Source organism: Cyprinodon tularosa, unplaced genomic scaffold (genome assembly GCF_016077235.1).
Source record: "Cyprinodon tularosa strain WSP-4 unplaced genomic scaffold, ASM1607723v1 ctg284, whole genome shotgun sequence".
NCBI classification, from domain to species: domain Eukaryota; kingdom Metazoa; phylum Chordata; class Actinopteri; order Cyprinodontiformes; family Cyprinodontidae; genus Cyprinodon; species Cyprinodon tularosa.
In genome coordinates, this window is record NW_024038990.1 from 867,861 (window position 1) to 893,734 (window position 25,874).

At 40.8% G+C, this 25,874-nt stretch overlaps 1 protein-coding gene across 2 annotated transcripts; it reads right to left on the reverse strand.

Annotated features, from left to right (window-relative positions):
- Positions 1-1,991: 1,991 nt before the first annotated feature.
- On the reverse strand, positions 1,992-25,516 carry khdrbs1b (KH domain containing, RNA binding, signal transduction associated 1b). 2 transcript variants are annotated; one of them, XR_005281270.1, is made up of 11 exons: positions 25,229-25,516; positions 20,369-20,490; positions 19,081-19,197; positions 18,701-18,847; positions 14,882-15,015; positions 13,208-13,448; positions 13,030-13,097; positions 12,779-12,837; positions 12,253-12,439; positions 10,122-10,183; positions 1,992-3,606 (listed from the first exon to the last, which is right to left on the reverse strand). XR_005281270.1 is itself a non-coding variant. In XM_038290590.1 (9 exons), exons 1-9 carry the CDS (start codon positions 25,320-25,322, stop codon positions 12,333-12,335), a joined length of 1,089 nt encoding a protein of 362 aa, XP_038146518.1. In that variant the 5' UTR covers positions 25,323-25,516; the 3' UTR covers positions 11,148-12,332. The 2 variants fall into 2 exon arrangements, 1 of the variants encoding a protein (XP_038146518.1); XM_038290590.1 differs by lacking the exons at positions 1,992-3,606; positions 10,122-10,183 and having other exon boundaries at positions 11,148-12,439.
- Positions 25,517-25,874: the final 358 nt, after the last annotated feature.

Sequence of the window (25,874 nt, forward strand, 5' to 3'; positions counted from 1 at the left end):
TGATTTCAGTAATTCCATTTAAAAAGTGAAACTTGTATATTATATTCATACATTACATACAAACTCATATATTTCAGATGTTTATTTTGTTTAATTTTGATGATTACAAATGACAACAAATGAAAATCTCAAATTCATCATATCAGAAAATTAGAATATTGTGAAAAGGTTCAAAATTGATGGCCCCTGGTGCCACACTCTAATCAGCTAATTAACTCAAACCACCTGCAAAAGCCTTTAAATGGTCTTTCAGTCTAGTTCTATAGGCTACACAATCATGGGGAAGACTGCTGACTTGACAGTTGTCCAAAAGACGACCATCGACACCTTGAGAAGGAGGGTAAGACACAAAAGGTCATCGCTAAAGAGGCTGGCTGTTCACAGAGCTCAGTGTCCAAGCACATTAATAGAGAGGCGAAGGGAAGGAAAAGATGTGGTCGAAAAAAGTGTACAAGCAAGAGAGATAACCGCACCCTGGAGAGGATTGTGAAACAAAACCCATTCAAAAATGTGGGGGAGATTCACAAAGAGTGGACTGCAGCTGGAGTGAGTGCTTCAAGAACCACCACACACAGACGTATGAAAGACATGGGTTTCTGCTGTCGCATTCCTTGTGTCAAGCCACTCTTGAACCACAGACAGCGTCAGAAGCGTCTTGCCTGGGCTAAAGAGAAACAGGACTGGACTGCTGGTGAGTGGTCCAAAGTCATGTTCTCTGATGAAAGTAAATTTTGCATTTCCTTTGGAAATCAAGGTCCCAGAGTCTGGAGGAAAATAAGAGAGGCACTTCATCCACGTTGCTTGAAGTCCAGTGTAAAGTTTCCACAGTCAGTGATGGTTTGGGGTGCCATGTCATCTGCTGGTGTTGGTCCATTGTGTTTTCTGAGGTCCAGGGTCAACGCAGCCACATACCAGGAAGTTTTAGAGCACTTCATGCTTCCTGCAGCTGACCAACTTTTTGGAGATGCAGATTTCATTTTCCAACAGGACTTGGCACCTGCACACAGTGCCAAAGCTACCAGTACCTGGTTGAAGGACCATGGTATCCCTGTTCTTAATTGGCCAGCAAACTCTCCTGACCTTAACCCCATAGAAAATCTATGGGGTATTGTGAAGAAGAAGATGCAATACACCAGACCCAACAATTCAGAAGAGCTAAAAGCCACTATTAGAGCAACCTGGGCTATCATAACACCTGAGCAGTGCCACAGACTGATCGACTCCATGCCACGCCGCATTGCTGCAGTAATACAGGCCAAAGGAGGCCCAACTAAATACTGAGTGCTGTACATGCTCATACTTTTCATGTTCATACTTTTCAGTTGGCCAACATTTCTATAAATCCTTTGTTTTTATTGGTCTTCAGTAATATTCTAATTTTCTGATATGATGAATTTGAGATTTTCATTTGTTGTCATTTGTAATCATCAAAATTAAACAAAATAAACATCTGAAATATATGAGTTTGTATGTAATGTATGAATATAATATACAAGTTTCACTTTTTAAATGGAATTACTGAAATCAATCTACTTTTTCATGATATTCTAATTTTATGACCAGCACCTGTATTCGGGCAAGTTGGTGTTTCTTGTTGCATTGACAAAGTTTTGCCATAAAAATATCCATATTTTTTCAATGTTACATAGTTAATCAGGTCTTGTCCTGGATTCCACTAACACTATCGGCTTGAAATTAAGGTTTTCAAAGGATTTCACTGAGTGCCTCTAAAAGGTTAATTGCAACAATAATGAAACATAAATCACTCCTACTTCAGAAAGGTACTTAGAGCACTTTAGGTCAGAGTAGCGTGTCTAATCAGATTACCAACACCAATGAGAACTTTAATAAAACTGATAAAATTTATTTTCCTCCTTGGTTATACACTGTATCAACTATTTTTAAATAAAAAACATTTGCAGTGATAAGATGCTGAACATACTGTAGGTTCAGATATGTGTAAAGCATCAATACAAAAGAAACAAAGCAGCCTCATTCTTTGCCATTTTTATTGTATTAAAATCCGACCTTTGATACAAGTTAGGAGCTTGTTTTGTTTTACATGAACTGTTACACACAGTATTAATAGAAGCCATAGAAAGATAAATCTTCAGAGCATTTCCCCCTGGATCGTCAAGGACACCAGGCATGAGGCGAGCTTACATTAAGTCTGTAAAAAAAAAAAGGTTCAAAAATCACCTTTTTTCTTTTTTTTTTTTTAAAACCAGCAGCAGCAGCATGAGATGTTCCTCTGATGGTGTGAATCCGTCAAGGCCGAAGGAAGCAATCCAGCTGTCCACTGCTTCAACACTCTGCGTTTTAACACCCCCCCCCCCCCCCCCCCCCCCCCCAGCATTAGATGAACGCGCGGCGGCAGGCTCCTGTAGACGTGGGCAGAAACACCGGCGGTGACGGATTCCAGTCTCTCTCAGACTCTAGTCTACCTTTATTGATCACAGCGCAGCAACGTTTACTTTCCTCTCCACCCTTATGCTTCCTGACAGTTCATCGATTCACAACCAGACTGCTTCCACACCATCACTTATCCACCATTAGATTATAGGAGACGCAGGAATCATTACTTCAGACATAATAGCGCATAAATACTGAAAAATGGTCTGTTTTGGATATGGTCGTTGACATTTCATCTCCGCTGATGGTTTCAGTCCTGGTATCTAATGCTCCATCCCATAAGAAGCAGGCTTTTCCAATAAGGCAAACGGAGCTAATGCTGCTTCTGACCACTGGATCGGCACCGCGAAATTTGTTTTTAATACAGGAAAGTAGGATTTTGACCTCTGGATGTAACTCGGCACCACAGGCTGCTGTAATGTCATCAGTGATAATGGCTGAAAGTGGCAGAGGGGGGGAATCGAATCAACAGAAGCATGATGGATGGATGAACGGATGAATGAAAGGAAGGGGTGTCAGTAATGTCTGTCTTCACCCTCTGTCCTTTTCCCTCCTGCTGAATTATACTTGGATGTGAAGCTGCTGAGAACATAAAGCCTTTAATGTTTGCAGGCGGGCAAATGCTTTTGAATTAGCGCTGGACTGCAGCGTCGATGAACCCGACCATTCTGATCCTCGCCCCTTTTAACCGCCGACTGTAATCCCCTGCAATCAGGCGTGAATTTGAAAACACTGCAAACCTCTTAAAAATCCGTCGTCACGTATTTTAAGAAGAAAAAATTACTTAGGTCGGATTGAGGGGTGGAGGAAAATTAAAAAACAATTTCACAGCGTTCTATAAAAAGGAGCGCTCATTTTCCGGTAGATTAGCCCGCTAGCTTTCTAGCTGCTGGTAGAGGAGGTGGAGGGAAAACGTGTTCAAAAGTTACAGTAATTACAAAACATTAATCCATGGTGATCGGCCAGCATTAGATTTCATAAGGTGAGGAGTCGTCATCTCTCTCCCAAACAGCTTCAAGTCCTGTTTGAGCCTGAATCGGCTGCCGTCTGCGCATGGCGAGGACAAACTCCCTCAGCTTTAAAAACAACAGAACCAGTAACTCCATTCTTTTTTTGTTTCTCCCCCCCGTCCATTGGGATGCCCCTGAGAGCTTCATCTGACCACCTTCTTCCAGGCGAGCTGCTCCAGTTTCTCTGCAGACGGAAAAAAAATAAACACCAGAGATTTAGAGATAGAAGGTAAAAGCTGCCAACGAGAAGAAGAGGGAATAAAAACTTCTTTATAAGCTGCTTTGATTAAAAGGTCTTTCTCCTGCCAAGCTGCAGAGCTTTTCAACAGTAGCTAAGCAACATTTTCTGTGATTACAGGCAGCTTTGGTTAATCTGAATAACTTCATCACAATTTCAATTACTATCGGAGGTGTTCATTATTTCTGGCTTCTAAGCAGCAGGAGGATGAGTGAGAGGAAACCGCCAGACATCTTTTATTAACCAAGGTCAACCAAGTCTGGATATACGGAGCAGGAGACGCCTGATGTGATTCAATAACAGGAAAGAGGAGTTTCCTCTTGATAGATAGAAATCACAGAAACACTGTAAATGTGAAGGTATTTAGGGCATAGAAGTTAGTTTCTGTAACAAGGAAATTAAAAACAATCCACCGGACTTCGATTCCAAGTTTGAAGACGTTTCGCTTTAGCCTGGGTGCCATTCTGAACTTAGTCCCGCCCACAACGTTTGAGGTCGGGAAGTTCGGTCTGGCATTGCTCAGTAGTAGCGCGAGTATGCTCGCACAATATCTGGCGAGCCAATCAAATTGTCAGGGCGGGCTTTATACGATAAAGGACAGATGATCAACAGTAACGTAATCAACTACGTCACCAATGCGCGCTTGGGTGACAACAACAATGGCTGCCGCTGGAGAGTTTAGGTGAGTAGATTCTGCTATTAGGTCTGTTCTAGAAGATATCGACAGCAAATTAATTTTAAAAGAGGAACAGAGAAACGCGATCAAGGCTCATCTTCTTATTCTAGGCGTGCAACTGCACGCTTTGATTTTTGTTGACAACAACTGTGCCTGGCTTAACATACGTCACCTGCTCTTATTGGTTGTAGGTCTATCCAACTGAGTGCAGAGGCATTTTTTTCCTGGTTCGTTCAAAACATGCCCCATAATCACAGCTCTATGGAGCAGTATCAGACTCATATTCTGACTAGAATTGAGTAGGACTACGTCAGGCTAATTTGCTTCCCATCCAGGGAGCTTTTTCAATTCAAAATGTCAGGAATAGGGTTGAGTTTGAGGTTTAAACAGTAGCCCAACAAAGACTTGTTTTTGTTTTGAAAACATGCAAATTGAAACGGACGAAGGGGTCCACCCCTTTGGAATGGGGGTCCTTTGGCTTCTTTTGTTAGCCTGCAATACTGCATACCTGTCTAAGTCTCTGAAAGGGAATTATTGGCCTGGCTGAAAGACGAAGTCTTCTGCTCTCCTGTACAGGGGCTGTGATGATAGCGGGAAGGTCTGCGGGATGATCGCAGCCCCAGCCCCTGTACAGACAGGAAATACGCATAGTGTAGAGCAGATGTAGTTTTGACCAATCAGAGGCCTCCTCTCTAGAATTATGGAAAGGTGCAGCAGAGTGTCTGCAGAAGGGGCGGGGGCATATCTGCATTCACTGCGACACACGCAGACGACCTGGTTTCTGAGTATAAATCAGCCTTTAGCTGGTTATAAAGGTGGGAGTGGCAGCTTAACCGAATCCTGAGGTTGTAAGTTCGACACCCACTCCCACAGACTGCCACTCTGGCTCTGAGCAAGACCCTTAACCCCCAATTGCTCCCCAGGCGCCCCACTGCTCTGCAAGCGAATAGGTTAAATGCAGAGGTAAATTTCTCCAATGTTAGATCTATAAAGTTCAATAATTATTACAATTTACTATTTCTGACACAAACGCAGGCAACAATAAACTCTGTTAAAAAGGAGGGCCAGTAACCCTAAAAGTAGGCATTTATTCTCAAAGCAGCTTCCCACAAGGTTGATGAGGAATAAATCCCTCCCCTATTAGTCCATTTTTGGATTCAGAGCCCCCTTTCTTTCAGTTTTCCCTCCAGCTCCCCTTCCCCTCATTAGTCACATCCCCTCAAACCACAGCAGTGCTGGCACCTTGCCCCCCCCTCCCTCAGACTCAAAGGCACTGTCAAAAGGAAGGCCATTTCCAGAAATCTGGGCAATCATGAGAATCAGCCAACCTTTGAAATGCTGTGAATATCAGAGATGTGGAATAATGTTTGGGTGGCTGAAAGGCCCCCAGGCGTTGGGAACACACTCTTCTTCATAAGTATTAAGAGAAGATGGAATAAAATGACTCTTCTAGAAGTCTTTTATAATTAAAACTCCCAAATTGCAAATATTTTAACATTAAAACCCTGGCTTTGGGATCCCCTGTTAAAACAAATCACTATAAAATTCAGGTCAACAATTACAATAAATAGAATAAATGCTGATCTGGACAAATCTTTTTATATAACTCATATAAACCTATATAAAAGGATGACTTTTTCACATTTAGTCACATTAACAAGTCTGATAAATCAGCATCAATAAAATAAGCTAAATCGTTAAGTAGAAAGGAAAAGTATGCATCTCTTTTTCAATCCTTTTAAGAGAAAATATCATTCTGGATGCATGTTTCACACCATTCTTTGTAAAATAGTTTAAACGCATGGCTTAAAGAGTCCGGATTTAGAATGATATTCTAACTCTAAATCTCAACAGTCATAAAAAGATTAAAATCTCCCACATATGAAGCCTCTAACAGGTTTTCTTCCAGAATTGGCCTGAATTTATGCATCTAGTTTCCAGATTAGAGCTGGGCAGTTAGTTGCATTTGCAAATCTCAATTTAACAAAACACATTTTCAAAAACAGCACAGGCACCCAATTTTAGTCCACCTAAGTAGGACAACGACATTCCTACCTCCAGCCCTCTATGGGGCAGTAATTCAATCAATGTGGGTTTGTCACCACAGAAGTGAACAGAGTTGGAGTCTAATCCATGCAATCCAAGTAGAAGGAAGCACTTTGACACAAACTGTAAAGTCCTGCTTCAAGCAAGATTATATAAAGGTTATAAAAACAATTTAACCTGGGAGTAAAACATTGACATGTTTGTACTTGGTGCAAAATCCATCTTAACTTTGACCCATTTTCTTATCGCACCTGGAAGCAAAACTTCCAAAGCAGTCACCCTGTTTAAGGTGCGTTCATAACAGACGCATTTCGAGCGTCTTGTAGGGTTTCCATAGTCTTGAGTGACTCCGTAAAAATTCAAAAAATATCCACTGGACTTGGTTTTCAAGATTTGAAGACGTTTCGCCACCTCTCCAGGAAGCTTTCTCAATTCAAATGTCTGGATCCGCAGTGAGTTTGAGTCTTATATAGACACGCCTTGTATCGCTTGGAAACATGCAATGGTAACCGATGAATGGGTCGTTAGTTCCATCGTTAGCCTGTAATATCTGAACCTGTCTATGATTCTAGGGGTCGGTCGTTAAAGGGGGGATTGCCATTAACGGGGGGGATTGTCTCCTGTAATACCTGAAACCTGTCTATGATTGTTAAGGGTTGGTCGTTAAGGAGGTATTGTTCAGGTATTGTTAGGTATTGTGGGTGAACAATACCTCCTTAACGACCAACCCTTAACAATCATAGACAGGTTTCAGGTATTACAGGAGACAATCCCCCCCGTTAATGGCAATCCCCCCTTTAACGACCGACCCCTAGAATCATAGACAGGTTCAGATATTACAGGCTAACGATGGAACTAACGACCCATTCATCGGTTACCATTGCATGTTTCCAAGCGATACAAGGCGTGTCTATATAAGACTCAAACTCACTGCGGATCCAGACATTTGAATTGAGAAAGCTTCCTGGAGAGGTGGCGAAACGTCTTCAAATCTTGAAAACCAAGTCCAGTGGATATTTTTTGAATTTTTACGGAATGACTATGACCTGGATGACTGAGAACCTTCATCAGCGTCTTGAGTGACGTTTAAGCATTCATAGCGGCTAACATTGGGTTTGGGAAATCTGAACCTTAGCTAGCCTAGTAAACTAGCCCCACCCACCAGAAGCCAAAATAATTTTTTCCTGCGAGTGGTCTAGCCTCGATCAATGCCCCAGGCCCTAGAACTGGCGGGCCAATCACAACGCAGAGATGCGTTTTGAATTTTTGGATGCAAAGCGGGTGGGGTTTTGAGGGCATCATGACAAAGCTGCGCAACGCTGGAGAAAACACAACAAGGAAGATGGCAACAACTATTGATCAGTTCTCGTTTGACTCAGCTTTGGAATCAGTTTTGGAAGGATTAGACTTCGGGTTTTCATTGAAATCTGAACAGGAAGAGGCTCTACGCTCATTCATTTTTAAGAAGGGCGTATTCGCCGTTTTACAGACAGGCTGTTTGTTTACACTAACAGCTTTCTGTCATGCTTATTACATCACAGTCAGTCGCGCTCATTGATCAGAGCGTTGGCCAATAGGCACAGACATGGTTTAAAAAAAACAACGTGTTGTTTTCATCAACGATCTTCCGATGTCTCATTCATTGGGGCCAGATTAAATTACACATTTAATCTCACATTTAGTCTGGTTCATCAGGCTACAACTTTGGAGATGGACTCTGACTAATAACCAATCAGAAGCAGATCCAGGAGCTGCCTTGGAAGCTGACACTAGATTCAAGCTGTGATCTCACATTTACGTCAGCAAACATCAAGCTCACTACTTTGACATCATGGCATCCTCTATTGGGGACGCTTGAGATGCCTGAATGTAGATCACATACATTTGGAAATGTGAACTACAGCACAAAACAATTTGATTTCACACAAAAAAAAACCTCAGGATTGAACACAAAGAGTTACAGACAGAATGGATTTTTGTGAACTGACTGCACAGGGGATATTTTAAGGTTGACTTTCTTGCTTAAAAACATGTTAAAAGAACTTTTTTTCCCCTCCAACTCAAAGCAAATAAAGCCAGGATGCCCTCGACAGCAAAACGAGGAACAGAACTGCTCAACAAATAAAGCATCCAGAGAGTCTGACTTTAAAATTAACAGCATCATCTTGGAACATTAGGTTTGTTGACACTTAAAATGCATTTGCTGTGAACGCATAGCCTGTAAAACCCTCTGTTTTTCAAACTCTGAAAATTTGTCTCCTTAAAGTTTTATTCCCCATAAAAACTAAAGCTGACAGTTATATTGCAGAGTTTCAGCTAAATGCAACTGATCATGATGCACTGCTACAACTAAAGAAAAGCTGCTCTGCCTTCAGAATAAAAAAAAAAAAAAAAAACTGTCAACACAATGTCAAACATATAGGATCGCATACTACAGAGACCTGCAGGGGTCGGATTTTTCAAAACTATATCCACCAACAACCGTAGAGTTCAGCACCGAGATCCGACAAAGTCACCCGCAATGATCCCCATTTCAAAACCCGCTGGGACCGCACGGAGCTGTAAGTAATAAAGTGCAACCTGACCCGTGATCACAAATACCCAAAAAACCCGTTTAAACCCGGCAACAATCAGCTTTTAGCGATAGTGGGAACGGCTCACTGACACGCGTCTACCCGGGTCAAACGACTCGGCAAGCGTTTAAATCCCCTCAGCTCTGATCAGCACGCTGTGGGAACATCACTTCATCCTCTGACATGGGAGCTGGCTCGGAGCTCGTCTGCCTGGCTGTGTGTTTCCTTCTACAGCTGCTTTTTGTATCTCTGCTTCTGTCTCCTTGAACCCCAGTCGGCCTCAGCAGATGGCCGCTCACACTGAGCCTGGTTCTGCTGGAGGTTTCTTCCTGTTCAAAGGGAGTTTTTCCTCTTCACTGTCGCTACAAGCATGCTTAGTGTGAGGGATTGCCTTCTAGTCAATGAGTCAATCCAATCAGCTGGTTTTCCTTAGATAGAAAACTTTGAATCAATTTGACTGTATGATCTAGTGAACTGTAAAGTGCCTTGAGATGACTTGTGTTGTGCTATAGAAATAAACTGAATTGAATTGAATTTCTCACTGTAGCGGGGACCATTTAGTTTAATTTCACTTCCAGACCTTCTATTTCACCGCTTTCTAAGAGGCTATGGGGAGATCTTTAAGCTACATGGTAAAAAATGAATCAGAAAAGATCTCCTGCTGCACCTTTAAGTCTTTCTGTGAAGCTGGTCAGCATATGGCACCAACTGGTTAAAAAAACAACAATGGTCCAGTTTGCCTACTTATTTTTTTTTTTTTAGATAAATCTAATGATTTTTCTCTACGTCCCTCAGTGCTGTCTCACAGGCAGCTGCCGCGTCCATGAAGTCAGCTAAAGCTAAAGCCCTGGACTAAAAAGCAGGACACAAGCATAGAATATAATTCTCAAACTGTTTTGTTTTTTTTAACTAGTCTGTTCATCTTCGTTTCACTAAAATGAGAACTAACCGACTTCCACACAGTTTGAATCACTTGATTCAGGCAAGGTTAAAAAAATTGTTTATCATTTCATGAGGTATGGTTACAATGTGGCATTTCAAGGACATTCTAATGGCGGCGCCGTTACATATTCCTTATAGATTGGGCTGTAATGTGAAAAAAAAATAAAGCTTAAGGGATTTGAACCCCAACATAAAAGCAGTGGGTTTCTTGGCAGCAGACCAACCTGAGCACTCTTTAGTCTCCGACTCCTTCACGCTCCTGACGTTTGGTGACCAGTAGCTGTGCCTGCAGGAGGGACAAAGCACTAATCAGCACCGTGTCAAGAAAACACTGGGAGACACTTGAAACACCACATGCAATGTCTACCAGATAAACCAAAATAAATCATGCAACTTTAATCTAACTTTACAGGTGGAACATTTGAAATCCTTTAGACAGCAAATCAAAACGTAACGGCAGAAGATATGGACACACATTTGGCTCTGTTCATTTTAGCAGGCGTTACATTAACACTACCCTAACATATTTTAATACCAAACAACTTATTATTTTTGCACATAAAATCCACTATAATATTATGTTGCTTTTTTTTCTCCCCTTCCCCTTCCTTTTACTTTTAAACCGAACCTTTTTTGTTCTCATGATTGTAAGAATATATTTTAAAAGAAAGGGTTTGGATTTACCAGCAGGTTAAACATTAAAGCAATTAAACATTTAGGGTTAAGGTTACCTTTTACAGTGGAGTTGTCTAGGTTATAAGCATCCTCTCCATTGCACTGCCATTACTCTGTACTAAAGTAGCCATTGCGCCAGCTTCATTCGTGACAATGAGGCCTAGACCTGAATGGGGGTTAATTTTCAGCTGCTATGAAAGCAAATTCTCACCGACGATTACGACCACAGGTATAAGGATTGAAAAAGTCTTATACATACCCAGGCATTCAATGCTTTAGAACTCTATACACATTAGGAAGCTATCCAGGTTATTTTAGAGGTCTTACCTCTGGCTCCTTTTTAAAAAGTATAGAAAGAGAGAGAGAGAATAAGTTGTGCTCTTTTGATAATCATTCAAGACATCATTTAGTACGGCTGAAGTCTCCAGACGGCAATACATTCATTTAGATTTAAAAAGCGCTTTTAAATAAGAAACAAAGAAAGGAGGAAAAAATAAAAAAAATAAATAAAAAACACCTACATCTGACTGGAAAAAAAAAAGAATTTTAACAGGACAGGAAACAAATAAAGCCAGTTAGATTTCATAAAAAACAGACTAAGCTTTATTGACAAATTGCTGCAAAACATCTTTTGGACAGATTTAGTAACCTATTTAGCCAAGCTTACACAAGGAGTATAATGCATTTTAATGGAGAGGGTACAGACACTAGTGGCAGAGTAAGTACAATTAGGATATTTTAAAATATGTACAAGAGTTTTGGATTGAGCTGCAGGATCCCTTCTCTACAGCAAGAGAAGACCCATGTGGAGATTTTTGTCCCAATCCTTCTTTTTTTTCTGGACTTTTTTGCATGCAGTTTATATAGCATCAAATCAAGACCTGAACCGGATTTAAAGAAGCCGTTTAGTGGCCAGATTTATTCATTATTTGGATTCATTTTTAGCTTTAGCTTTAAAATAAAAAAATGGAGGATATAAGGACAATCCATCTCAACAGTGTCTATTAGGGCTATATTTCAAAACTCTACGCACAATAATAATAAAAACAAATGATAATCGCTGCCTGATGCTAATTTAGAACTATTTAAAAACAAACCATTAGAGATTGAATTGCACTGATTCCATTAACTTTGCTTTAGCCTTTTCTTAATTTAGCATTTTTTTTGTTTTTTTGGTTTTAGATGTTACATGATTAAAAGGTTAATAACAAAAAGGGTATTTTAATAAGCTATATTAACAGAATTTTGAAATGTAGCCTAAATGGGAATCTGCAACTGACCCTTAACAGGTTTCTTTATATTTAAAAACAATTAAAATTGATTCTTTAGACAATTAATTCTCGAGCCTCTAATTCTACTTAAAAGACTATTTCTCGAACATTACAAAAGTGAACAATGCAAAAAAGCCAAGACGGGAGGGAGGGGGGAGGAGAATATACAGCAGGATAAAAGAAAAAAAAAATTTAAATGAAATCTTGTAGGGGTGCCCACGGATCCATTTTGGTCTGCTGGACAGGGGGTATGATTGGGGGGGTGAGGGGCTTTGTGATCAAATCAAACATTTAAAAAAAAAAGGAGAAAAAAAAAAAAACTGGTCCAATTTCCAGTTCCCAATTTGCTCTGTCGGGTAGAAGTCCAGTGAGGGGAAAAGACCGAACCAAAGACAAAACGGACAATTACTTTTGTCAGGCTTCTTAAAGCGAGAGCTGCCGTGGCAGACAGGCGGTTGTCGGGGCAACACTAAGGGTGGAGGGTCTGCTTCAGTACTGTCGGTACGGGTGCTCCCGGAACGCCGTGCTGCCACCTCTGGAGGGGGGAGGGGCTTTCCCTGGAGTTGTTCGCTGGGTGCCGTTCCAGTCGTCTTGGGCTGGACAAGACACGGAGAAACTATGAGGTTAAAAACCACCGATTTAAAAATAAGCAATGCCGAGGGCAGATTCAAAGAACATTTTTTTGCAGCCTGAAGGAAATTCTGGAAGATAAATAATGGAGAGACTTTCAATATGATAGCTAAAGGATGGAAGAAAAGGGGAGGAGGGAAGTACAGCAAGAAAGAGACACAAAACCATTGAAAATGTAAACTAATTTTTTTACCCAAACTTTAAAGACTTCTTAAAAAAATCATTAAACCAAAAGAAAAAAATGCCTGCTTTGATAGCACAGATGTTCTGGGTGAAAAAAATAAATCAATAAAGTTAACTCTTACCATACGACTCATATGACTCCGTTGTTTCTCCGTGTCCGTAGTCATAATATTCTGGTTCCCTAGAAGACATAAACAGGTTTAAATATTTATATTTAATGTCCAAAGCAGCAGAGTTTAACGTCCGAGGTAATTTGGCTTTTACAGATAAGATCCAAGCTCAAAGTACAGAAACTGAGCCACACTTGGGGTATTTTCCAGTGATTTGAAGTGAAAATAGACGATGTGGGTTCAGAGATTTATGATTCACTTACGCCTGCGGCTGATTGTAATAGCTGTCGTACGACTCGTAGGCGGCGTCTGTGTAGCTCTCATCGTAGCCCTGGAGAGTAGACGGTAAAGGGGCGGATGTTCAGGAATCAAGAGCGTCAAAACGTCTGAATCTGTTTTAAAGGTTTTAGAAAACAACGAACATCCTGAACACAAACATACGTATTCGTCGTAGCTCTCTGCTGCTGTCCCAGTGGTGTGCTGGTGAGCAGGGGGTGGTGCCATCCTCTGAGGCGGTCCGCCCGCTGGGGGTCTGGCGCGCGGTGCCACCGCCCCTCTGGCTGGGGCAGCAGGAGGTCCCCCTCTGCCAGCGGGGGCACCCCTCACAGCTCCACCTCTGGCTGGGCCTCCTCTGCTCACCCCTCCTCTGGCTGCAGCAGCGTGAGGAGGCATCCCCCGCCCCCTGGAGGACAGAATGAAGTTAAAGGAGAGAAGCATCTAATATTCTGATTCCTGTTCACTAAAAATACTCCTCCATGGTGTTCACAGCCCCCTGGAGGCCACATTAAGCCCTGGGCTATTAGTAAAGGGAGCAGCCTTTACTCTTGCCTCTACAGTTAAGCACAGGTGACCTTTTATGATCAACTCTTTGCTTCTATTGGGGTTTGGTTAGTAAATAAAAATAAAGCCTAACATTCATGTCAGCCTGCAAAACCAGAAGTATTAATTCAAAAGTGATTAAAAAAATGATAATTTGAGTTCCACAGGCGTCTAAAACCATTTTAAGATTTAAAAAAAAGTTTGACATTTAGAGAATACTGTTTATAGGATCTTTAGAACCTGTAAAAATACATTTTTGTAGAAAATAACTAGTTAGAAACAAAATTAAATGGCAACATTTTACAGGTTTCAAAAGGTAGAAGTTCCAAAAAACAATCCACTGGTCTTTGTTTCCAAGCTTAAAGACGTTTTGCTTCCCGTCCAGGAAAGTTTTCGAACTTAAAATATCAGGAATGGTGTTGAGTTCGAGGTTTTATAGGGTAGACCAAAAGCAAAGCCTTGTTTTGGCTTAGAAAATCTGTAGAAGTGTTATGCTGGGCTTACGCGGTACGATTTTTTGCCCTTTTCGGGCCAACTTTCCAGTGGTGAGAGAATTTTTCAATTGGGCCGACTTTCAGCCTGATTGTGCGTCGTGTATTGTTCGGGGGTAACGAGGGGCGATCAGCTTCTCACGACCATCTCCTGATCAGAAATCGTGAGGTCGGGAGAAAATCAAACATGTTTGATTTTTTCAGTCGGCCGTTGTGGGCAAATTGTTCAGTGTGCAAACAAGGACTCTTCTTTCTCTCAGATAAAAAAACAAAAGCATGGCGGGGGTGCCAGCGAAATGGAGTTCTGTCTGTAACATTGACAGACTGTAGCAGCCATGTTTGCTCAGCCATGTCTTTGTCCAAATACATCGTTGCCTTTTCTTTTTAGGGCTTTCAGCACAAAATTGCACAAATTGTCAAGGCAGTGTTTCACTCTAGTTAGCTTCATTTTCCTCTTCTACTGGTTTGGCTTCTGGATAGACGAGTCAGAGTAGCGCCATCTTACTGCGGAGCTGAGTCCGACGTGGTTTTTAGACGTACAGTTTGAGCAGGTAGATCGCATCAGGTCGCACAGAGTAAGAACATGCATTGTGAGCTGTGAACTCACACTGTACGAGGAAACCCTGCGGTTTCTGTAGCTGTAAAGACGTGCAACGATTGAATAAAAAGAAAAAAATTGTACATTGTATGCCCGGCTTTACACAGCAGGGTGGGAATAAAACGGTCTGAATGGCTAAAGGAAAGAGAGAAAAGAAAAACAGATAATCCTTAGTTCCCCGCTCTCTTCATGCCCCTGTCTCTTTACCTTTGTGCTCCTGCAGGGGGGCCACCCCGGCCCCTGATAGGCATGCCCCCTCGGCCTCTGACTCCATGCTCCTGGCCTCCGTTCAGGTAGCCCATCTCCATGAACTGCTCCTGGCAGATGTCGTCCATCATGTCCTGCAGGAACAGAAGCAGAGCAGAAACAGGGAGAAATGGTTTAATAGACTGGAGAGTGACTGTGCAAAAATATGAAGGGGTGGGGGAGAGTATCCTCCATCTAAAGCTCGGGAAGTAGGGGAAAAGCCTCAGTGTGAGTGAGTCGGGCTGTTAAGGACTGGGAGGCTTCAACACCTTCATCCACTCTGTTCTTTCCCATCATGCAGAAAACATTCATCTCATCTCTAGATATGCCCTGACACGCCTGGTGTGACTGCATCAGCAGTAACCTTATTTTATCTACAAAACAACGAGTCAGGCTGGATCAGTCGAGCGACATGTCTGAGCAGACGAGATCTGCCGTTTGAAGCTGCACTGTGGCCCAATCAGTTCTGGCTCGTCCATCCTGTAGATAATAGCCTCTGATTCTGCTGCAGCAGAACGGAGGGAAAACTTTCCGCTGACTGAATCCGTGGCCGCCGTTAGAAATTAGATCTGTGGATATGTTTCACAGGACGGCTGTGATCCGCTTTGGCATTCACAGCTGTAAACACAAAAAGTATGTGGGAGAACAAATCCTCTGAATACCTGAGCACCGATACTTCAAGTGTAGAGAAATGTCCCCAACACAGCCTCTTATTTTCTAGGAACAAACTGCAGCTCTGTTCCAAATGACAGGCCTGCAGATTACAAGCTTTAATTGTTGGGACAGGTGGACAGCGCTCTCCATGACAGCAATACTAATGCAGCTCAGTCATTCAGTAGCTGCTGAGGGGCCTGTTAGCCCGACTCTCTGTTGGAGCAGTAAATCCTTAGCGGTGGAGCGGTACATCTCTGGGCTCAGACCTCGTTAAAGGAGCAGTGATGGACCCAGGAAGGCCGAACGATGGTGAACGCAGCCCTGCTTCCTTCTGTGCTACAGACTGTTTGCTCAAGGTAAAGCCGTTCTCACACTGTGCGACCCGACACTCTGATGCGATCTACCTGCTCACACTGTACATCTAAAAACCATGTGGGACTCAGCTCCGCAGTGAGATGGCGCTACTCTGACTCATCTATCCGGAAGCCAAACAAGTAGAAGAGGAAAATGAAACTCCCTAGAGAGAAACGCGCTGCCTTGGCAATTTGTGCAATTTTGTGCTGAAAGCCCTAAAAAGAAAAGGCGACGACGCATTTGGACAAAGACGTGGCTTTACAGAAAGAACTCCATTTCACTCGCACCTCCGCCATGCTTCAGTGTTTTCATCTGAGAGGAAGAAGAAGAATCCTTGTTTGCGCACCGAGCAATTTGCACATGACGGCCGACTGAAAATCAAACACGTTTGATTTTTCTCCCGACTGATCGGATCACATGCTTAGTGTGAGGGATTGTCTTCGAGTCAATGCAATCAACTGGTTTTCCTTAAGTAGAAAACTTTAAATCAATTTGACTGTATGATCCGGTGAACTTTAAAGTGCCTTGAGATAATATGTGTTGTGAATTGGCGCTGTATACATAAACGGAATTGAATTTACAAGCTCTTCTTTAAATCATCCTGTAAAGATTAATCTCCTTTTCTCTACGATTTTAGCCTAAGCCAACCTTCAGTACTTAGAGACTTTGTGCTGCTAGCGGCACCTTTACAAACAGGTGGTTGAATGGGCGCCATTTGGGAAATTAATTCGAGTTTACTCGGTGTTAATAACAAACAGAACCCCATAAAGTTCATCCTTCATCCTGGTAGCCATTGAACAATGGAAACAATCTGTACTGGACTCTGGATTGATTCATGTTTCTGCTCTAGAAAGCCTCCACTTTGGCATTGCTTCTCTTGAAAATACTGATAAGGCTCCTCCTAAAACTGGATCCCTCTAGTGGATGGTGGTAACATTACAACAATGAAAAGAAAATCCTATGAAGTGGATGTTGATTTATCTGATGGAACAAACTTTAATAAACTATTAACTAATGTGTTTGTCATATGGACTTTATTAAAAACAATTATACATTAATATTTTACATTTCTAAAGCCTTATATTGAGTCAGATAAAAAGATGTATAAAAACAATAAGGCTGCTAAGTGATTAATCAGCCGTCTATCATGAAAGTGATGTTCCATAACCCAAGCCGCTGAGGGGGGGGGGGCTCCTTCTTGGGAAGAACAATAAGAAAAAATTAATATGTTAAAATAAATGTTTAATTTCTTTAATTTCAGAGCAGAACCTAGAAGCATAGAAACATTCAGCTCTCCTTAGAAATATAATAACTTGTATAAAATGTTTCCCCCATCTGGCAAAAAAAGACAAAATAAATAAATAGTAAAGTGTTTGCTCCTCTCCGTTTGACTCTACAAATGTTCTGTTTTTTTTTCTTTTTGGTCGCTGGTTATGAAACATGATTGTTTTACAAGCTTGTTTCACGGATTCATTTTCGTTGCCCTCCAAGTTCTTGTCTCCTCTCAGACTGCAATAAAAGCTATTTTTTTTGTTTGTTTGTTTTTTTGTTTTTTTTAAGTAAAACATTTTTATAATGAAACTTAAGCAGGGAAATCAAATCAATTCAGTGGGAAAAAAGAAAGAGAATTAAGCCATATCTCCCAGCCTTAGTTCCACTTTAGTCTGGGTTCTGTTAGCCTCCAATGTCTTTATAACTCAACAGAAGAGAACTGTGGACTCACTGCTTGCCCCTTTAGCAGCAGCTGGGGGAGGGGCAGCACTCATCACTCCAGACTTTTCTATCTTACTTTTAAAATAAACCTTAGAAACTGTATTAAATCCAAATTTAACTATTTGAAATATCAATACATCCAAAAGCAAAACAGCTAAGGATCATTTGCTTTAGAGGTCTTCAACGTTTTGCAGGCCAAGGACCCCCAAACGGATGGCGAGATTTGAGCAGGGATCCCCTAATTATATATATTATATATATAAAATTGTGTTCTATCAAACTGGTTCTATAGTCACTCTAGTAAAGATTGTGTCATGTAACGAAAGTAATTTCTCCCTGGGATTATTAAAGGATTTCTGATTCTGATTCCTGGTTGATGGGACAGGTGTTGTGAATGAAACGGTGCCCAGCTTGAAAGAGCTCCTGTGTGTCGTTGAATGTGTGCATTGATGACTTAAAGACATCTTCTGCCTCCATTTATCTGTTTACTACAGTCTGTTGAATTCATGTTAATGTGGATTTAAAGACATTACAATTAGTGGAAAAAATGCAGGTGGGAATATAAAAAAAGCCTAATCATCCAAAACTTTTGCCACCCCCATGGACCCCCTAGGGGTCACGGACCCCCTGTTGAAGACCTCCGATTTACTAAGTGATTAAAATTCTTTGAGATATTTGCTCTCCATTCGTTCAGCCAAACCTTCTCTAGAGTTTAAAAGTTCAGATGCTGAAACTTGTCAAGATTGGTACTTTAGGAACATTTCATCTACTTTAAACTACCAAAAAGGAGGAAATATGGGTTAATCACAGCAGTCCAACTACATATTAGTCTTTGATAGTATAGTCATTGCCCAATATAATCACCCTTTTTATTCTGATCAGATACAGAATCCTTCCACCGTCTAGACTGTTATTTTTTCACATTTTTTCCCCCAAAAATTATAATTTTTTTTTTTTACTAAATGAAATAAAATTTTAAAGTATTAAAACAAATGCTGATGTTAGCCCTGTCCAACTAATAGATTTCATGGAAAGCCGACAGCAGAGCAGCAAACTTACAGGGAACAGGAACTTTTTGACCTCCTCCATGGCGTGCCCCATGCGCAGGTAGGCATCTGGCACGGGGGCATACACTTCGATAAACACGTGCAGCTCCATGGAAAGGTGGGCGTATTTCGGCTCGCCGCCTTTCCTCAGGTTCTCCTCCTGAGACGGAGCAACATTAGGTAATTGTGAGAGAGCATGGGGAGGCAGTTATATGAACTATGCAAACTGTTATAACATTTTATCCACCTCAGAGGGTGGGGGGAGCCTCAATGAAGCCCAATAATCAGACAGAAAGGGAAACCGATGTGTGGCACTCAAATGGCCTTAGCATTACGTGCAGATTTCCTGCAGGTTGCTAACATCTGGTCCATTCCCTGCCTCTCTACACGTACCTTGGCTTTGTCCCTCATGGATCCTTTGCCCAGCACAGAGATCTTGGCTCCAGTCTCCTCCTGCAGACGTTTGATCGTGTTGCCCTGAGGTCCCAGAATCTTCCCCACGAAATTAAACTAACAGAGCAACAAAGCAGAGCAAAATTAGCCTGACAATCAAAGTTAAATACCAAGAGATTGAGGGAGCAATCACTGTCAGAGGTTCTCTGCTAACACACACTGCAGAGCCTTAACATTTACCAGACAGTCGATACGAGCCCCTGAGGGCGGCAGCGCTGTCAGCTGCCATCATCCCTGCACTGAGCCAGACCCTGCAATCTTTGTCTCCTCCATCCCTGAACAAAGTCTGCAGCGTGTATTACAATTATCTGCCACTGCCAACCAGGCTTTGAGGAAAGAGAAGCAACAATTTTTTTTACACTGAAACAAATGTTATTCTGTAAAAGTAAAAAAAAAAACAATCCACTAGACTTGGTTTCCAAGGTTTGAAGACGTTTCGCTTTCCATCCAGGAAGCTTTCTCAATTCAAATGTCTGAATTTGAATTGAGAAAGCTTCCTGGAGGGGAAGTGAAACGTCTTCAAACCTTGGAAACCAAGTCTAGTGGATTGTTTTTTGATTTTTTTTTTTACTTTTACAGAATGACTATGACCTGGATGACTGAATCTTCATCAGCATGAAACAAAAATGAGCTCCATCAACCTCAGCGCTGCTACGTTATACAGCGAAAGTGAAGCCGTGGATCTAACGGATGACACTCCCAAAAAATACTAGTGATTGATATCTCTCTCTCTCTCACATATATATATATATATATATATATTTTTTTTTTTTTGTTATTCCCAAGTGCCTAAAGAGTCCCAATAATTGAGGGAACAAAATAAAAACATTTGATTCACTGATAGTTGTAGAGCTGAAACAATGAATCGGATTAATTGATTATTGAAATAATCATCGACTAATTTAGTAATCGATTAATCGTTAACTGTTGTATAGAGACTCTAAAACAAGCCTCTAGCTGACAGACTGGTACACTTAGAGCAGCACTTATACCAAAATGTTAAATATAATATATCAACATATTACATTCGAGATAAAAAATAAATAAAAAATTCATCTGTCAATGGGCTCTATGCAGAACTCCTCAAGGGGAAAGTTTGCTGACCAGTTCAGCACTAAAATTTGAGGTTACAATGGAAGCTTGGCTCAGAGTAAGCTAAATGTGTAGAAAAACACCAGTCCTACAGGGTTCACTGTTCAAAGGTTCAGTAGCAGGGAAACGAACTGACCTTAGGGTACTGTTTGACAGGGATGAGCACTCGCTCCTTCAGTTTGATGTTCTTTACTGTGAAGAGGTCCAGGTAGGTCTCCGTCTCCTTCTTAGAATCTCCTTTCTGCACTCTGTCGATTTCTACAAAGCAGAGGAAAACCATTGATGCATTTAGATAGACTGTAATGACCTAAATATGCAGAAACACCAAAGCTGCTCTGAATGATCTGTAGAACTGATCAGAACCGGTACAGACGCTCCGACCATCCTGGAGTACCTCAAATCTTTTAGTTTACATTCTTTCACAAATCAGAAGAAGCAGCAACTAAGTACCAACGAAGAAGAGTCTACAGGAAGTGGGTGAGCAGCAGCGTTTTAAGTGCAGCACAGCTTTAGATTAAGAAACAACCAGTCGACTGAGTGCAACACCGACATCTGTGTCAGCAAATGCAGAGAGCCTCGTCTGGGTGTTTCTCTAAAGCAGGCGTCCCCATTAGAAGACGTTTCCCCTGCATTGGGAGCACAGATTCTGTCTCCTCCTTTAAATCATGTTTTAACAGATCACCTCTGATCTGATTTAGATACCAGGGTCAACAGCCATGGTATTACAAGCTTTCTCCCATTCTCAGCCATTTAGCTGATTTGTACGCTTTAAAATAACATCCGTGTCTGAAGCAATATTGTTTCAGTATATGTGCACTTCTAGAGTGAGCATGGAATGGAATTGCTCAAACTCGATGTAAAAAAAGTGAAAATGTAAAATTTGTTTAAAAAAAAAATAAATAAAAATTAATAATAAAATAAAAAATATATATAAATAAAAATAAAGGAATTTCAAATAATCGATACATTGGAAAATGAAAAGTCAAATATTGTGAAAAATGAAAAATAAAATATAAAAAATAAATGTCATTAGTGTTCTTTTAAAAATAATAATAAATCTGATGAAACACCAAAGTTACAAAATTTAAATAATTAATAAAAAAAATTACAGATTCTTTAATACGAAAAAAAATTGTTTGATCTGCTGATTTTTTGATGATTTCAAACAACAGATTTTTGCCTGAATTTGCGAGAATTCTGGATGACATTTTTTCTCTCCAAAATTTCTATTACAGTATGTGTTTTTTTATTTGCAACAATAGTGGAATAAACTTCACTCCATACTACACCATACTTGTCCTTAATGTACACTGCATGTACATTAAGGACAAGGAACAAGATTCACAATTACTGCCGCCATCTTCCTTTTGAATTTGTGTCAGTCAAATATCAATAAAAAAAAAATAAAAAAAATTATATATATATATATATATATATATATATATATATATTAAAGATTATTTAATGTGAAAAAAAAATAATATGTTTGATCTGCTGATTTGGATGGAATAATAATCTCAAACAACATATTTCTGGCTAAAAAGGTGTTCTCGAGAAGAAATCCTTTCAGTTTGAAATGAAAGCCAACCTTCCAGGTAAACCAAAGGAATCTAACCACTTGTTATTTTTGTCCCCGCCTCCATGTGGCCCAGCAGTGTGCAACAATTGCAACAGCAACAGCACCTCAAACCACCAGTTCACATCCAGCCGTGACAACTTGGGCACATGTAATGTGCAAACACATCAGTCTAACAGCTGCAAATCCAGGGAAAGCTACTGGGGATGAGGCCAGGAAAGCATCTATATCACTCTGACACTAAGTACAGACAAGTACACTGGATTTTCTTAGATCTCATAGAACATACGTGTCCCATTGAACTGAAACAATGGTCTACTCAAAGTTAAAAGACCAGATTTATACCGAAAGAGGGCATTATTCCTCATTTTCAGAGTTTAAAGCTCAAAGCATTGTCATATGTCAGGATGTTTTCAGTTGATGCCCAATATGTTATCTGCCATCTATGGAGTAAATTGTGTTTCATTATTGTTGCAATGAAAGAAGCTTTATAAATGTAAGTTTGGAGGGGAAAAAATCCAATCAGAAAGTAAAGTTTAAAAACCTTCATGAAACAAAGTTTTCAAAAATAACTTTGCTGTTCTCAGACTTTAATACAAATTATTTGCTATTTTATACTCTTCAAATTTTACATTTCTAATTTCTCAGTTTTAGCTTTGTGGGAATTCATTTTAAACTAAATTACTATGGAGAGAATTCTGTTCCCTTACTCTCAAAAAAGTTCTTTCTGGGTTTTTACGGCTGTACTGGCACCTTTTTTTTTTTTTCAACAGTGGGCTGACAGGAAAGGGGAAAGGGGAGAGAGGAGGATTCGAACCGGGGCGGTCGGCGTCGAGTACTAGCAGCAGAAGCAGCTAGTTTACATGCAAAGTCAACGGTTGATGCGCATTTTGCCGCGGCAAAACATCCAGCAGCGTATTTTGAGCAGCTGAAGCAGCGCGTCGTGAGCTTCAGAAGCAGAAGTTGCTGGAGCTGGAAATTTTTTACTTTTGCTGCTTGAGGCGCCACATCAGCCAATCAGGGGAGCTGATCTGATGCTGGCAGGCAGCACCACTGATGCAGATCACTCCTCTGAAACAGTCAAATCAACTTAAAATGTAGAAACCTGCCAGTAAAATATGTTTGATTTTATTATTCTAGTGCCTGCAGTTTAGATTACACGTGATAAACGCCTTCCAGCTGCTGCTAACACTACAGGAAAAGCGAGAAGAGGCAACCGGGCCAGAGACTGCTGTTAAACGGGAATCCTAATGACAACTCTCCACCGGTATCAGGGGGTTTGAACGGCTCGGACAGAAATAATATTTGAAGGCAGGATGGTAATCTGGATGAACTGACTGCACAGATTGGTTTTTCCAAGTGGACTTTCTCATTTAAAAAGATATTAAAACTACTTTTTACCCACCAATCACAGCAAATATAGCTGCTATTGTTCCAGGAAAAGAATGGATAGGGTAGCTCCAACCAACGCACATCAGACCTACTTTTCCACCTCGCAGCTAGAGCAGCAAAGATGCTTCAGACACGTGTCAGAACTAAACTTGTACAAGCATCAAAATAAAGCAGCACGCGTGTTTTTGCTGCTCCTGCTGCTTGCAGTCTGAACGCAGCATGGGTCGTGCGCACTAGCCCCTGCACCACCTGCACGCCCCCAAAAAAGTTTGATTTCTAGACTACTTTTTTTTCTAAAAATTTCTATTTACAAAATGTCTTAATTGTGCACTAAAGGTCCATTAAGGACAAAGGAACGAGATTAACAATTATTGCCTCTGTCTACCTTTTGAATTTCAAAATCAAAGTTGTATATTCTATAAAGATGGAAAGTGGCTCACTTGGTAAGAATTGAATCTTTTATCAAAACATAGAAGACATCATAGTACATAGCTTGAATATACTTTTAATGGCATTATCGGGAGTTTTTTTTTTTTTTTTCAAAGGTAACAATATCAGAGTGAGGGACTACCGTGAGGTTTCCCACCACAGCAGTCCCAGATCCTCCACGGAAGAAATACCATGAACCTCCAGCTCGTTCACACCGTGAAGAGGGGCCCGGGTCCCGGATTTTCTAAAATCCGCTGCCCAATTACGAAGAGGATTAGGGCCACTGAAGAAATAAAAAAGGTTAACTGATTTTTGCTTAGATAGAAACCATTTGACTGTATGATCTGTTGAACTGTAAAGTTCATTGAGTTGACATGTGTTGTGAATTGGCGCTATATAAATAAACTTAATTAAAATTTTAAACTTTGTTTCAGTATAATATGAGAAAAAAACGTCTGAATTCTGACTTTAATCTCAGAATTCTGACTGAATTCAAACAGCTCATAACATGTTAGCATCAAGCCGTAACCATTTCCATTTTAGAGACTAAACTAGCTCTCTTGTTTGAATCACCTTATGCTCCTCTATTAATGAAATAGCATCACTGGGGACCCCTCTGGTACATAAAAAGCCACCTAATTCCGTAATTTTCCACCAATGTGTTACTGTTCCTCTCAAACAAGCCATAACTTTGTCAGCGAAGCTGAGTGCTCCCAAATCTCTTCCTTCATGTTGCCCATCTACATTAAGATCCACAATTCTTCTGGGATTAAAGTCAGAATTCTTCTGGGATTAAAGTCAGAATTCTTCTGAGATTAAAGTCAGAATTCTTCTGCGATTAAAGTCATAATTCTTCTGAGATTAAAGTCGGAATTACTCTGAGATTAAAATCAGAATTACTCTGAGATTAAAGTCAGAATTCTTCTGAGTTTAAGGTCAGAACTCTGACCTTTTTCCCCATATTAAACTGAAATATGTAAAAAAAATAAAAAAAATAAATCAGTTAACTTTTTTTCCCAGTGGCCCTAAACATCAAAGTTTATAGCTTGTTTTTTTAAACAAGGGAAGAATTTAAGAGAGATTATTGAGCCGGATTGAGGGTCCTCCGTGGGGTTTCCCACCACAGCAGTCCCAGATCCTCCGTGGTAGAAACACCATGAACCTCCAGCTCCTTCACAGCGTAAATAGGGGGCCGTGTCCCGGAGTTTAGACGTTCCTAACATCTGCAGCTCAACCAGGCCTGCAGAAGCTCCGTGAAAACCAGCAGAAACCGGAACACCAACTGCTGGTCTGGGAGCCGTTAAAGTTGGCGAGTAGAAAGGCGGCATGAGCCTGGGATGTGTGTGACTCACATTACTAACGAGACCCAGCAGCAGCTGCGACCATTCAGCTAACCCACAGTGGGACAGTTGATTTAAATGATATATTTCTTTATTGGAACAGGAAACCCCGCATTGGAACTGCGGTTATTCGGGTTTTTAGATGTACAACAATCACGGCGCTCTACAAGGAAACAACTATGTAAAATTTAAAAAAAGAAATAAAAAACAAAGAGATAACAACAACAATGAAACAACAAATATTTTAACAGTTCTCTACCTGCGCTTAAAAGTTTCATGGCGTGAGTGAAAGACGAGTCCAGGCTGTCCTTCTCCGCCTGCAGTTCGGGGAGATATTTATCGTCGTTCTCCATCTTGTTCAGTTTACAGTCGGTATTACGGTAGAAGAAGGTACACAACTCCAATAAAAAAAACAATAAAGTAGTCCTTTTATGTTTCTATGTAGTGCCGAGTATCCCAATGTTGGACGGGGCTTCGCATGTGGCTTTACCGTCGGACTGCTCCGCTCCTCCTGAAGGCAGCGCGGACTGGCTGGGAATGAGAGAACAAAAGCAGCCAGGGGAGGGGATGGAGCTCCGACGGACGGAAGTGAGCTAAGATGGGCGTGGCTATCATGTTTGGCCCCGCCTACCGTTTGTCCGCTGGAATATAAAGTAGCTGAACTTCGAGGAGTGGTGTGACTCCAAGTTTGCCAACCGCCATAAAATCTCATAAGAAGAAGAAGAAGAGTGGTGTGACTGGAGTGAATTTTGTTCCGTTATAGTTGCAAGCAAAGAACACATTTTGTAAACTGATATAAAAAATAACATAAAAATTACATCCAGAAATGTTTAATTTGAAAAAATAATAATTTTGCTGTTTTTTGGATGTTGTATAATCATTTTGGATTTTTTTTTTTTTTTACA